A 15,229-nucleotide genomic window follows, 5' to 3' on the forward strand; every position below is an offset into this window, starting at 1 on the left:
GCTTAATTTTAAAAACTGATTTTTAATTATGAATTAGAACTTCAAAACAAGTATGTAACCAAACTCTCCAATTCTTTTCTCCTTTATCAAAAATATTTTAGAGTGCTAATATAAAGCAAATGGAAATAGAACTCAAAAGTAGCATTATCTACTATTTTACAAAGGATAACTAATTACCAAAGAGAAACAAAATATTTATGCTACTGAACGTCATCATGTATGCAGCTGAATAATCCAGAGCACCAATAACATTAATATTTCATAAAATCTTTTAAATCTATGATTAAGATAAAAATTTTCTTTCTGGAAATCATATCATCAATGTATCCTCCTTTTTCCAATGATTTCAAAGTAGAGTTCCATAATTTTTTAGGACTGACATTTTTCAATTAACTTTTAAAACAAACAGCTACTTCTAAAGAGGAAAATGATTTTTTAAATCCATGGCCCTAATGGTCTTCAGTAATAGAAATTAAAAAAAAATGGAAAGGGAAGACAATCTGGGCATATGACCCAATTCATATTTTTAAAGTTTAATCAACTTATATGCCACCCCAGAGGAAGCACATCCATCCATAAAAAGAAAAAAGAATGAAGACCTAAATAATATCGATGTTTTATTTAAATTGAACACAGCTGTGAATTAAATTAGCTCTTTTAAATTGGCTTCATTTAGATTTCTACTTGTAACTTGCACTGCATCAGCAGTGATTTGAATTATCTGTTGAATTTAGATCATGTAATTCTATGGCTAAACCAACACTTCCAACTGCCTCCTAAAGATGATGAAGTAAATTAAGAAGCAAACATCAAGTTGACTGGGGATAATTCACCCATTTTAGACATATTCCTTTATTGGAGAAAGGAGTTGTAACAATGGCAAATTTAGAAAAAGTAGATATAAAACTCTATTTTGTTAGGAATTGTTTGATTTGATACCGTGGTGGGTTATTTTCCTTCTAAGCATTTTTCATTACTTACCTTCCATAGATATTTACATGAATACTTTCTAGTGAGTCAACTTTAAGTTCCCTAAGGACAAGGGACAATCTATTTTACTTTCTTAGTGGTCATTACAGAGCACATTGCTTTTCACCTAGCCCCAACTACAGGCATATTTCCATTGTTCATTATTTAATTTGGGGACATTAAATAAGAGAGAATGTCTTAATATAAATTTGACAATATAATAGGAATCACAGCAGTGATAATTTCTAGCCAATAACAGATGTAGACAAATATGTAACAAGAGATAAACATTTTCATCCACTGAATTATCCAGATTCTATTATTTTTCTTATTGTACCATAAACAATTTCTAAAAAAGTAAAACAACACTTTCTAAAACACATAAAATCTTTTTTTGAAAAATGTAAACAGGTGCTTCCCAAAAGAAGATATCCAAAAATTTACATAGGCATTCAACTTCATTAGTCATCACCAAAATGCTAGGTAAAATCAATAGAATAGTACCACATACCGCCAAACTGCTAAAACGAAAAACACAATACAGGCAAGTATGTGAAAAACTCTTATCTACTGCCCGTGAGAGTGTAAACTGGCACAACCACTTTGGAAAACTTCTTGGCAATATTCACCAAAACTAAACCTACTCCTACACCATCACCTAGCAATTCCACTCCTATAAACCCAAGTCAAATGCATAAATACACTCACCGAAAACAAGTACATAAATGTCCACAGCCGTAGAGTTTTTAACACCCAAGATGTAGAAACCCAAATGCCCATCAATGGTGGATTGATAAACTGCATTTATACATTTATACGGCAGTGAGAAAAACTGTGCTGTAACCATGCAGCACCAAGTCTGAATTTCATGAAATAATGTCAAGGGAAAAAGAACTCTGAACTGTGTACATATGGCACAATCCATTTACATAAAGCACAATAATATTCAAAACTAATCTACGGGGTTAGAAACCAGGATAATGGTTACCTTAGTGGTGGAAGAAGTGACTGGAAGGGAACTCATGGCCACTCCTGGGATTCTCGTGGCCTAGCTGTCACTCTGGTTGGTGGTTACATGGATGCTCAATTTGCAAAATCTGGTTAAGCTGTACACTTACAGTTTGTGCATTTTTTCTGTATGTACCTTAGTCACAGTTAAAACGTACACAGGAAAATCCCATTTTAAAATGCTTTCCTAACTCTTGCATGTGAATATACTATGTCAATCAATAATTGGTTCACTTCAAATGTTTACACTTTTCCATAATTACGCTAAAAAGTTAACTGAAAGGACCTGGCCAATGCATTTTTCTCTAAGTAAAGAGCACACTACAGGAAGCAGTCAGGTGAAAAGATTATCATGCTGTAATGAATTAAATACCTCTAGACCCATTTCACCTCGGGCTACTCTCCACGCCACTGACCCAGATATTCTTCCACCAAGCTCTCCGGGCTTAGGGGTTTTGGGAGATATAAATTCAACAAGTTCCACGATTATCCTCTGGAGAAGTTCTTTTCTTCTGTTTTCCGACAAAGATGTTTGCCTCTGTAATTCATGTTTTAAAAAAAGTTACTAAGATTAGGGAAATGTAGAGGTCCGTCTGTCTCCAAATCAGTCTATACTTAAAATATCTGTATTTTAATGGGATCTTGAGAGACTTTTTGTTTATACATAGTTATTCGGGAAATAAATAGGACTGTGGAAAACTGGAAATAATTTTATAAATTTTATGTGAAGAAACCATTTAGGATCCATATCCAACTCCTCATGACCTTTAGTGTCCTAGATTTAAAACGAAGGCAGTGACTTCTGCTTCCAGCTACGATGGACTACCCTACCTTGTGTCAGACCAAGTGTCCTGCTGAGAAAAGGTACAAAGCTGGGCAGAACACGACATGCAGACACAAACACACAAGCCCCTGCTTATTTTTTATTATTTAAAAAAATTTTTTTTAATGTTTTTTTACTTATTTTTGAGAGACAGAGACAGTGTGAGCAGGGGAGGGTCAGAGGAGACACAGAATCGGAAGCAGGCTCCAGGCTCTGAGCTAGCTGTCAGCACAGAGCCCGAGGCGGGGCTCAAACCCAGGAACCGTGAGATCATGACCTGAGCTAAAGCCGGATGCTTAACTGACTGAGCCACCCAGGCACCCCTACAAGCCCCTGTTTAAATGCAACAGAAAGCTCCCAAGGCAAGTGCAGCTGTAGAAGCTAAGATCCCAAGGAATGAAATGAACTGAGGTGAACTGACTATATTCGGCCTCTTTTCCTTTCCAGGCATTTGCCAAGTATTAACTGGTATGAGCAAAAGAGGGAGACAAGCCACGCACAAAATGATGGCTGACAGAATTTTTACAGAGTCACAGTACTGTAGAGTAAATACACTGGAGTTCAGAGCATTTCAAGGCGAGAGGCTCTAGTAAATACTCCAGATTTTCAGTCTAGGGTCTTTGAAGGGCTGCATATCAGAAGGTAAAATTCCAAAGAGACTGAAACTTCATGCTGAATCTCAACCACTGGATTAAGGTGATTCTAACTGCCGGCCAAGAAGCAAAATTGATTGTGTGGCTTTTAAATTATAAAAAAAACACCCCACACATGTATAAGAGCAAAAAATTTCAGTACTACCAAAGGATATAAAATGAAAGCCGAATTTCCCTTTTTGAACCTCCTGTTCTTTTCAGAAGTAGTCATCGTTAACAATTTCCTGTGCTTTGTTTCAAAAGTTTCCACACTTAGACAAGTGTGTGTAATTATATTCAAGACATGATTTCTTTGAAAAATTAAACAACATACTTTTTATGCCTAGTGTTACATATATTGAAATTTTGTTTAATTTTAATTAATTTTTTGTTTAATTAACTTGTTAATACATAAAACACCCAATATTTAAAAGGGGTCCTCAAAATTTTCAATGAACAAAAAGACATTTAATATATTAAAATACTTTGGGTTGCAAAATAATGCCATTACTTTAAGAAATTCAATGGGTTAAAAACTGGCCATTCCTGATTATATAAAAAACTTCAGGGCGCCTGGGTGGCTCAGTTGGTTGGGCGGCCGACTTTGGCTCAGGTCATGATCTCACACCTCCTAGGTTCAAACCCCATGTCAGGCTCTGTGCTGACAGCTCAGGCTCTGTGCTGACAGCTCAGAGCCTGGAGCCTGCTTCTGATTCTGTGTGTGTCTCTCTCTCTGCCCCTCCCCTGCTCCTACTCTGTGTCCCCCTCTCTCTCTCAGAAATAAATAAATGTTAAAAAAACAACAACAAAAACCCTTCAAATGTCCCTTCAAAAATGACAAATGCTCATACCTGCTTATTAAGTCCATTAATAGTTTCTCGAAGTAAATCTTCTTTAACCTCAGTTCTTCTGGAGATTACTTCATCATGTTTACAAGAGTATCGCCAAGTGACATCAACCACCTCAAATTATAGAATACAATATTTAACAAGATTATAACCAGCAACTTTAATTTGCTAATGTATGTAATTCTTATCCTTTTTTTTTTTTTTTTTTAAGTAGACTTCATGCCTAGTGTGGAGCCAATGCAGGGCTTAAATTCCCGACCCTGAACTCAAGACCTGGGTTGAGATCAAGAGTCAGACATTCAACCGACTGATCCACCCAGGTGTCCCTAGAATGTATGTAATTCTTAAACAAATTTTTAAAAAACTATCTTTTGCTAAAATTTTAAAACCTGTAGAAAAAACATTTTTAAATATGCTTTTTATTCATTTTCTAACAGGCATACTTTAAATAAAGACTGATAAAATGAGATTTTTCACAACATTTAGCTTTTTAAAACTTATCTACAAACTTAATTTTACAATATTCAACTAATAAAAAGTTTTCTCCATTTTTATTGTATTAAATTTATATCAACTAACCAATTTTTGACAAAGATATAAAAACAATTCAGTGGAAAATATAATGTTTCAACAAATGATGCTAGAACAATTTGTTATCTATCTGGCAAATAATGACTTTCAACTCACACTGGACTATACAAAAAAATTAACTCAAAACAGATGACAAACCCAGATGTAAAACTGAAAGTATAAAACTTTTAAATCTGGACTTTCTCAATTTTGTCTCTTCAAAAGTCCCTAACAGAATGAAAATACAAGGAGAAAATCCTTGCAAAGCATTTATCTGAAAAATAACTTGTATGCAGAATATATAAAGAATTCTCAAAACTCTACAATAAGAAAATGAACAACCCAATTTTAAAAATGGGCAAAAAGGACTCTGCATCTCAAATAAGCACCAAAGAAGACACTTGGCATTATCTGTCATTAGGGAAATGCAAATGAAAACCACAGTAAGAAACCGCCTCTCATACCGGACAACCATACTACGTGTCAGCACTGATACAGGGAAACTGAGAACTCTCACATACTGGTGGTGCGAATGTAAAACGGCACATGATTTTGGAAAACAGTTTAGCAGTTTCTTATGACTCTACCATGTGATTCAGTCGTTCTACTTCTAGGCATTTACCAAAGCAAAAAGACAGAAAATGGCAATATAAAGACTTGTGTCTAAGTGTTTGTAGCAATTTGAAAGGCTAACAAACTGGAAATTATCCAACTGCCCATCAACAGGTGAACAGATAAACAAACTATGGTACACGCAAACCACTGAATACTACTCAGCAATAAAAAGAATAAATTATTGATACATGAGAATAACATGGGTGAATCTCAAAATAATTGTGCCGAGTAAAAGAAACAAGATTGCGCCCACCAAAAAGAGCATATATATTGTAGAACTCCGTTTTATATAAAATTGTAGAAATGGGGTGCTGGGGTGGCTCAGCTGGTTAAGTGTCTGACTCTTGATCTGGGCTCAGGTCATGAACTTGCAGTTGTGAGACTGAGTCCCACGTTAGGCTCTGTGCTGACAGAGAGGAGCCTACTTGGGATATTCATTCATTCATTCTCGCCCCCCGCCACCCCCCTGGCTCTCTCCCACATGCATGCCCTCTCTCTCTCTCAAAATAAACACTAAAAAAAAAAACCCTAAAATCTCTAGAAATCTACAGTGAGGGAAAGCAGATTCATGGTTCATGGCTATCTAGAGAGGGGCAAAAAGGAGGGATAACAAAGGACATAAGGAAACTTCCAGATACACTGCATATGTTCACTGTCTTGACTGCAAAGGTGATTCATGGGTTGCATACAAGTGACGAAATTTATTAAATTGTACACTTTAAACAGACACTGCTTATTGTATGTCAATTGTAACTTCAAAAGCTGTCCAAAAAGGAAAGAAATTCTATTTCATTCTTAGAAAAATCCATTTTTTCTTATGCTTTACCTCATCCTTAGAAAATGCTATGACATAGGACAGCTTCTTGCCCCACCCTACTTCATAAAGGAGCGGCTTGTCACAGACATCCTCACACGGGTCACAGTGCAGCCACCGCCGCTGAGAAGGAGAGTAGACTTCTGTCCAGACATGGTCTACTCAGGTAGGACACAAGAGAGCAGCAGGAAGAAAGGAAATAAAAGTGAAGTTCATAAAACCAGAATGATTTTCAACAACTACATACAAACTGCTAAGATAAGGATCATACAATAATTTCTAACAGTCTAAATTTTACTTACCAGGACCGAGCATTTTAGGGCACACAAAACTCTAGAACATTTGTTTAATTTCTCTTTCTCTTTGAAATCCTTGAAAATGTTTTCGGAATATGTCTTTTAAGGCAGTTTGTTTTAAGCTTAATTAAAAATAATGTGAGCTATAACTCTAAAAAGGCGAACATACTGAACAACGGGATCAAAAACGTCTGCCTCAGTTTTTGCTAACGTGGAGCTAACGCCACTTTGGAAACTGCTGTCTCTCTACGTGTAAGACCCAGAGCCAGTAGCCGGCCCAACAAAGGATCTCGGGCTACTGATGTTCTGTGTTTGACTGTAAGACAACAGTAACTCCCAGGTGAAGGTTTCATTTTATCCTACAAAACAGAAGCACAAGTAAAATTCTAAGAACTAGGAAAATAACTTTTTAACATGGAGATGATAAGTCATTTCTTTTATTTATTTATAGAATTTATCATCAAATTGGTTTTCATACAACACCCAGTGCTCATCCCACAAGGGCCCTCCTCAATGCCTATCACCCAGTTTCCCCTCCCCCCACACCCCGATATAAATAAGAACCAAATAAATTTCACATGGCTTTTACTACATTTTTTTGTATATTGAGATTAAGATTATTATATCTCATACTAATCTCTACAAAAGCGAAGATTTCTACAGCATATCACACGTTATCATTCCTATACAAAAGGCATTATTCAATATGTCATGGCAAACTGTTAATGAAAGAATGTTTATAGGCCACGGTTAAAGTCCTAGGCAAAATGGCAAGTGTGCTAGAAAGCTCTTGAGACCCCCACAAAAACTTATGAGGCTGGCACTGGGCTCACTGACAGAAGGCAAACGGAAGCTGAGGCTGACAAGGCCAGAAAGCAGCAGACAAACAAGGAGGGGCAGGGCCTGTGAGCCGACCCGAGGTGCGCGCAGCCCTCCGACCGCGCTCGCAGCGCGCTCCGTACCTGTGCAATCCCACACGTAGCGGGCTTCGAACCCTAAGGCTCGGCAGCACAGTGTGAAACAGTTGGCCCACTCGCCACACCGTCCACATCTCGTTTCCAAAAGTTTCTCAGGGTTGTTATACCTGTTTTAAAATAACCACAGGGAAGCCTTGATTCATTATCATAATCAAGAATTCTAAACAATTTATATTACCCCTGTGCTAAACAGCAGTATTTCTTAATTTCACATTTTTAAAAATTAATTTTTTTCACATCGTTTCCATTCTTTTTTATTTATTTTTAATTTACATCCAAGTTAGTTCACATACAGTGCAGTGATTTCAGGAGTAGATTCCAGTGATCCATCCCCTGTGTATAAAACCCAGCGCTCATCCCAACAGGTGTCCTGCCTTAAGGCCCCCTTACCCACTGAGCCCCTCCCCCTTACCCACTTAGCCCCTCCCCCTCCCACAGCCCCTCCAGCAATCCTCAGCTTTCTCTGTTATTTAAGAGTCTCTTACATTTTGTCTCTGTTCCCAAATTATTTTTAATTGAAATATAGTTGACTTATTAGCTGCATTTCACCTACTTAAATAATGATTAAAGAGCCCAAAATACATGAGGCACTGTGTTAGAATCTATAGTGCAAAATGATCGAACAAGGGTACAGCCTTCAAGGAGTTTACAGGCGGGAAGAGGAAGAAGGCAGAATGTGACAAAACCACACAAAACAGGTGAGATTCAGTGTTATGGAGAGTGGTTGGGAGGAAAGTTTGTATTTGAACTGGGCCTTGAAGGACAGCAAAGATTTAGGCAGAGATTCTCTAGTAAATCTGCTTAGAGCCTTAGTATTATTCTAATAAGTGGTATAATTAGCTCAGGTATTTAAAAGGTAAACAACTTTAACAAACTACTCAGTAAATATTTTAAAACTTAGTTGAACTTAATTCTACTTAAAATACTGCTATTCTGTCAAATGATCGTTTTGACTGAAACTTTTTCTTCTTAACCACTTCAAGGCGGTTGGGTGTCCGGCTTCAGCTCAGGTCATGATCTCATGGTTCGTGGGTTCAAGCCCCACGTCAGGCTCTGTGCTGACAGCTAGCTCAGAGCCTGGAGCCTGCTTCAGATTCTGTGTCTCTCTCTCTCTGACCCTCCCCTGCTCATACTGTCTCTGTCTCTCAAAAATAAATAAAAAACATAAAAAAGTTAAAAAAAAATAAAAAGTTACTCCAATTATAAAATTACCATAAAACTGGAGAACACCAAGTTTTGCATACTGGGTTGAGAAGGATTTCACTGACAAAGTGAAGCAAGAGAAGTGCCCCAGCTGAGCAGAGATGTCAGCCATAAGGTTGTAGAAGTAAACCACTGCATGAGTGAATTAGCTCTGTAGTAAGTTTGTCTTAAGCAGATCCCATTAAACTACCTTAGATAAATTCATAACTAAGGTAATAAAAAGTAATTGAAAACAGATATAAATTTACATAAAGAAGTAATAGTGGCAGAATTAGAGCATTCTATGCCTCCTCTAAATACTACTTGTGCCAAGTTGAATAACCAGCTTAGCCTAGAATTAATACTGTTCATCATCCCAATTCTATACAGAGAACATCTAACAGTAAGATAATATGTAGGGTGGCGCCTGGGTGGCTCAGTCGGTTAAGCGTCCAGCTTCGGCTCAGGTCATGATCTCATGGTTCGTGGGTTCGAGGCCCGCGTCGGGCTCTGTGCTGACAGCTAGCTCAGAGCCTGGAGCCTGCTTCGGATTCTGTGTCTCCCTCTTTCTCTGACCCTCCCCTGCTTGCGCTGTCTCTCTCTGTCTCTCAAAAAAAAAAAAAAACCCCAAAACATTTTTAAAAGATGATAAGTAGAAAGGAAATCAGTAAATATCTGTGTTAGCACAAGCTAACACAGATATTAGTTTATATCTAGCTGTCTAGAAAAGTTTATGAGGAGACAGAATTATACATTTAATTCTTCAAATCTTTGCAAAGTATCTGCACAAATGTATGCTGCATGAAGAAATAACTTGGACTAATTTTTTTTATAATTACTGGATATTGGATTCTGTATATTCTAAATTCTGTATATCACAGGGCTGCTTCCTAGTTAGGACAAAACTGAGTCCCTATGCCCCCAAAATTAGGTTATTTCAAAACTTGGTTATCTTTTCTTGACTGATGATACAACAAACATTTGTAAGTACTGCCAATTCTAAAAATCTGATGAGAGGCTTGTGAATTAAAGGATGAAAAAAGTTAACTGAAAAGTTCAAACTTCCATAATTTAAAATTTAAATAATGAGGATATGTTTGATAGGGCATGGAAGGCAAGATTCAAATTATCCCTAGTATGATGGAACTATACTTCTAGCTTCCATATTACCATCTGATGATTATTTTATGTACATCATTGTGTTTACTATCACAATTTATCAGTATTATTATTGTCATTAGTGTTACTTTTATATGCTATCAATTATTAATAAAGTTATCAGAAAGTTAAAAGTTATGTAATTAAAAGAACACCACCAGATTTACAGCATCAGGGCGGCTGGGTGACTTAGTTAAGCAACCAACTCTTGGTTTTAGCTCAGGTCATGATCTCTGGTTTCATGAGTTTGAGCCCTGCATGATGGGGCTCTGCACTGACAGCTTGGAGCCTGCTTGGGATTCTCTCTCACTCACTCTCTGCCCCTCCCCCACTTATGCTGTCTCTGTCCACAGAAGACATAATACGTAATAAGCCATAAGATATAATAAGAAACTTAAAGAAAATACCAAAAAAAAAAAAAGATTTACAGCATTAAATGTGCTAAGGCCACGCTCTACTTATTTATTTTAAAATATTTATTTATTTTTCGGAGAGTGAAAGCTGGGAAGGGACAGAGAGAGGATTCAAAACAGGCTTTGTACTCACAGGCTGACAGCAATGAGCCTGATGAGGGGCTCGAAGTTATGAACCATGAGATCATAACCTGAAGTGAAGCTGGACGTTTAACTTACTGAGCCGCCCAGGTATCTCTATGCTCAATATATGCTAGAGCAAGAGTAAACACATTTTTTCCTATAAAAAGACAGTAACTGGGCTGCCTGAGTGGCTTAGTCAGTTAAGTGTCCAACTTTGGCTCAGGTCATGATCTCATGGTTTGTGATTTAGAGCCCCGTGTTGGGCTCTTGCTGACAGCTCAGAGCCCAGAACCTGTTTGGATTCTGTGTATCCCCCTCTCTCTCTGCCCCTTCCTTGCTTGCGCTCTGTCTCTCTCTCTCTCTCAAAAATAAATAAATAAATAAATAAATTTTTTTAAGACAGTAATTATTTTAGACTTTGCAGGCCATATGGCCGCTGTTGCTAGTATTCACACCTGACATAATGTGAAAAGAGTTATAGACCATAAGCACACAAATCAACATTAATGTGCTCCAATATTTACAAAACTAGGATGGGGGCTGGACTTAGCCTACCAGCCATGGCTAGCTGACCCTGGTCCTAGAGGAATATAGTTCTAATAATCAAAAAGTTCATTCAATAACAATTCTTTTCCTAACCATCCCATGAAGAGATCACTCTGACTTTACTGTCCAGCGGACACTCACCTTGGGAATCGATTGCTGAACTGGCACGTATCACAGTAATGGTCTTCTACTCTGTTCGCACCCCACTTCAGTTCCTCATCATTGGGAAATAATGATTCACCTCTAGACTTAGTGCGGCCACCACATTTGCTGCACAAAATGTCATTCACCCACTGAAAAAATTCTTCCTTAAACCAGTGTAAAAGCTCTAGCAGAAGAAAATCCTCTTCGCTTACATTAGTACCTGAGAAGTTAAAACAGAACCAAGTAAGATCTAAAGCTGATAAAAACTAAAAATATACACACAAATATGTTATTCTCAAATACAGAGCTGAAATACATGAAGATGTAAGATGATCTAAAAGGCTTTCTCAAATATGATGCAAGATAAGAACTGTCAGCCTACTGTGAATGATGGGTGAAATACAAGGACATAACACCTTACACATTTATAGCAGTAGGCCATTTACCACTCTGTAACCTGCAACTGACCTTATGCACTAAAGTGAGCTGAACACAACCCCTCAGGGAACGATGGTTAATGTGGAACTGACTGTGAAACACAGGGAGGCAAGAAAATCAGTCTGGTTTTAAAAAATTATTTTAAAACGCTTATATTAAATTTGTTATCAGGTATATATACCAGTAAACATGAAACAATCACAAAATCACAAGCAGAAATCACAGAATTCCAGACTCATAAAAAATTACTCTATGAACTTTTCTATTAGTGCTTCAACTATGCAGTGTAATCCAGCTCGGGATACTCACCACAAATCCACTAAAACAGAACAGTCTACAACGTATATAACAACCCCAGCAAGCATGTATGGCCTATATTTTATCTACTTTAAAAATATTCCTCTTGATCATATTTAAGACTGTGGTATCTCTGGAAAGAAGGGAAGGAAAGGAGAAAAGAATCCAGAAGACATATCTAGGGAGTTCTCATTTCTACCTTTTCATGTTTTATTATTAAGAAGTGATAATAAAACATACTTATGAAGAAAACATATGGCATGATTTTAAGATCTAATAAAGTTTAATACTGGTCATAGGTGTTTTTGTATTTCTGTTTGATATACTTTAAAACAGAAAAAAACTGTATTAGAAAAAAAACCCTACAGAATGTAAAGGCTACAAATATATTGTGTTCCTGGATGGGAAAATAATATTCTAAAGTTGTTAATTACCTATCAATGAATCTGTAATTTAATGTAACCCCAATTAAAATTATAAAATAATTCAAAAATTATTTAATTTAAAATATTTGTTTAATTAAAAATTTATAATTTTTCATAAAATCTGACAAACTGCCAATTCACATGAAAGACAAAATGGTCAACATAACTTTGAGTATGAATAGTAAGATAAATTCATCTAATACATGTCAGAACACATTACAAAATCACAAAACCAATTAAAATACTGTGATATTGGTGAAAAATAGACAAAGTAGATTACTGAAACAAAGGAAGACTCCTGACAAACAGATTTCTAAGTGATACATAACATCCAGTGAGGTTAGCCTTTCAAAGTTCTAAGTCTGGTCAATAAGTGATTTGACTACCATATCATATGCATATATACTGAGAGGAAGAATGCTATACAGGCAATAGAACTTACAAAAGAATACGTTTATGGCTTTATGGTATGGAAGGGCCTTTTCTTTTTTTTAATGTTTTTATTTAGTTTTGAGAGATAGAGACAGCGTGAGCAAGGGAGGGTCAGAGAGAGAGGGAGATACAGAATCTGAAGCAGGCTCCAGGTCTGAGTTAGCTGTCAGCATAGAGCCCAAAGCAGGGCTTGAACCCACAAACCATGAAATCATGACCTGAGCCGAAGTTGTATGTTTAACCAACTGAGCCACCCAGGTGCCCCTGGAAGGGCCTTCTTAAGCAAGGTGGAGACTGTGAAATTAATAGTGGAAAAAAATAAATTTTCTTATATTTGTAACATGAGTTTCAAAAGATGCACTACATGAAATTAAACAAAGAACACTGGGAGAAAAAAGTAACATGTTTAACAAAGGAAAGCATGCAGAATATATAAAGAACTTCTATAAATCGGTAAGATTAGCAAACGCGTTAGAAAAATTCAAAGTCCATAAAAAAAGTTCAATAATTTCATTAAGTGGAAATAAATACTGTAAGACACTTTTGATGTACATTGGAAGGCAATCTGTTTGGGAGGGTCCATTACAGTATAAAAGTATTGCACGCCCTTGACAGTTCTATATTTATCCCAGAGAAATACTTGTGCACATAGAGACGCCAGGAAGTGTGCTGTACAGGGATTCCACTGCAGGAACATTTAGAATAGAGAGAAATGGTAAATAACCTCAATGTTTATCAATAGGGAACTGTATAAATAATAGTACACACATACTATAGAACACTATGGAGAGTTAAAAAGATATATAAGGCATATTAGTAAATGAAAAACATCAAGATATACCAGATGATAAATTTTATGTAAATCCACACAAACTATTTTTTCAGGTCACTATGGGTGTATTTCCTATGTTAATACATAGGAAAATATGTATATATATAAAGATATGAAAAGGAACACATCACATGATAAGAGCGGTTACCTATGGAAGAGATATGACTGATTGGCAGGGAGAATTTAGCTTTTCCTTTAACAGATTTCTAATTATTTATTTATTTAATATTTATTTTTGAGAGAGAGACACACACACACAGACGAGCAGCATATGAATGGGGGCTGGGCAGAGAGAGGAGACAGGAGATATATGCATATCACAGAGATTATGACCTGAGCCGAAGTTGGATGCTTAACTTGACTGAGCTGCCCAGCAGCCTGAATCTAGCTTTTCTTATATAATATGAAAGTCTGTATTAGATTAAAAATGAACTTGAGAAATATAGCACTGCTATCTTTCTTCTCCATCAAGTTCCCAGAGCAATCTTTTTAAAAATGCAAGGTAGATTACGTCACTCAAAACCTTATAATTGGTTTCCATCTTATTCAGGATACAGTTCAGTCTCTACTCTTGCCCTTTCTTAGGACAGTTGGTCTTCTCTGGTAGGCTGAAAAATGGTCCACCAAAAGATAGGCGTATTCTAACCCCCCGAGTCTATAATTATTACCAAACATAGGGGGAAAAATGGGGGGGCGCACACTTGGGTGGCTCAATTGGTTAAATGGCCAACATGGCTCAAGTCATGATCTCACAGTTGGTGAGTTTGAGTCCCACATTGGGCTCTGTGCTGGCAGCTCAGAGCTCGGAGCCTGCTTCAGATTCTGTGTCTCCCTCTCTCTACCCTTTCCATTCTGCTGCTCATGCTCTGTCTCTCTCAAAAATAAATAAACATTAAAACAATTTTCTTAAAGTCTTTGAATATATGATTAAGTTAAGGATATGGAGATGTGGGATTATAGTGGATTATCTGGGTGGTCTTTAAATGCATACTGTATCCCTGTAAGGGAAGCAAAGGGAAATTTTACACATACATAGAAGGTGATGTGATAGTGGAACAGAAAGAGATAATGAGGCCCCACTGACACCTTGATTTCAACCCAGTGATACTGATTATGGACTTCGGGCTTCCAGCTGCAAGTGAATACATTTCTGTTGTTTTAGGTCACCAACTTTGTGACCACTTGTTGCAGCAGACACAGGAAACTAATCTCCCTGCCCCCTACACTTCTCTGATCTCTGTCTTGTTCACGCTGTGACAGGTGCCATGTCCTCCCTGCCATTCTTCAACAGGTCAAGCTCACTTGCACCTTGGGGAGTCTTTGCACTCTAGGTGCCCCTAACTGGAGAGGAAATCCTTGCTTTCCTGACAACCCGATACCAAACAGCATCCTTCCGAGTCACCCTCCATTCTGTTATCCTGACTTATTTGTCTTCCCAGCACTTATCACTACATGCTATATTTGAGTACTTGGGGTTTTTTAGTCTGTCTCACCCAACGACAGCAGAGACTTTGCTCTGTTCACTGCTGTATCTTGAACTGTGCTTGTCATTCAGTAATTATCTGAATGAATGATGGAAGGACTAAACAGACAAGCCTCATAATATTACTTAGAATTAATACTGTTCACCCAAGAGTCATTATCAAAATGGGAAAAGAAAGGGAAGGAAGACAGAATACTTGTACTT

The 15,229-nt window shown here is 37.1% G+C and overlaps 1 protein-coding gene across 4 annotated transcripts in view; it reads right to left on the reverse strand.

Annotated features, from left to right (window-relative positions):
- The window catches only part of NGLY1 (N-glycanase 1), a 58,157-nt gene that overhangs the window by 9,934 nt on the left and 32,994 nt on the right, over positions 1 to 15,229 (reverse strand). For all 4 annotated transcript variants that reach the window (XR_003908938.1, XM_029940365.1, XM_029940364.1 and 1 more), the window contains exons 5-9: positions 11,116 to 11,338; positions 7,538 to 7,659; positions 6,292 to 6,437; positions 4,284 to 4,394; positions 2,351 to 2,515 (exon numbers count right to left, since the gene is read on the reverse strand). Coding sequence is in view for 3 of the 4 variants with exons in the window: in XM_029940365.1 (XP_029796225.1) it covers positions 2,351 to 2,515; positions 4,284 to 4,394; positions 6,292 to 6,437; positions 7,538 to 7,659; positions 11,116 to 11,338 (767 nt within the window). In the remaining variant the exon portion in view is untranslated. The remainder of the gene's footprint in view (positions 1 to 2,350; positions 2,516 to 4,283; positions 4,395 to 6,291; positions 6,438 to 7,537; positions 7,660 to 11,115; positions 11,339 to 15,229) is intronic.

Source organism: Suricata suricatta, chromosome 5, assembly GCF_006229205.1.
Source record: "Suricata suricatta isolate VVHF042 chromosome 5, meerkat_22Aug2017_6uvM2_HiC, whole genome shotgun sequence".
NCBI lineage: Eukaryota > Metazoa > Chordata > Mammalia > Carnivora > Herpestidae > Suricata > Suricata suricatta.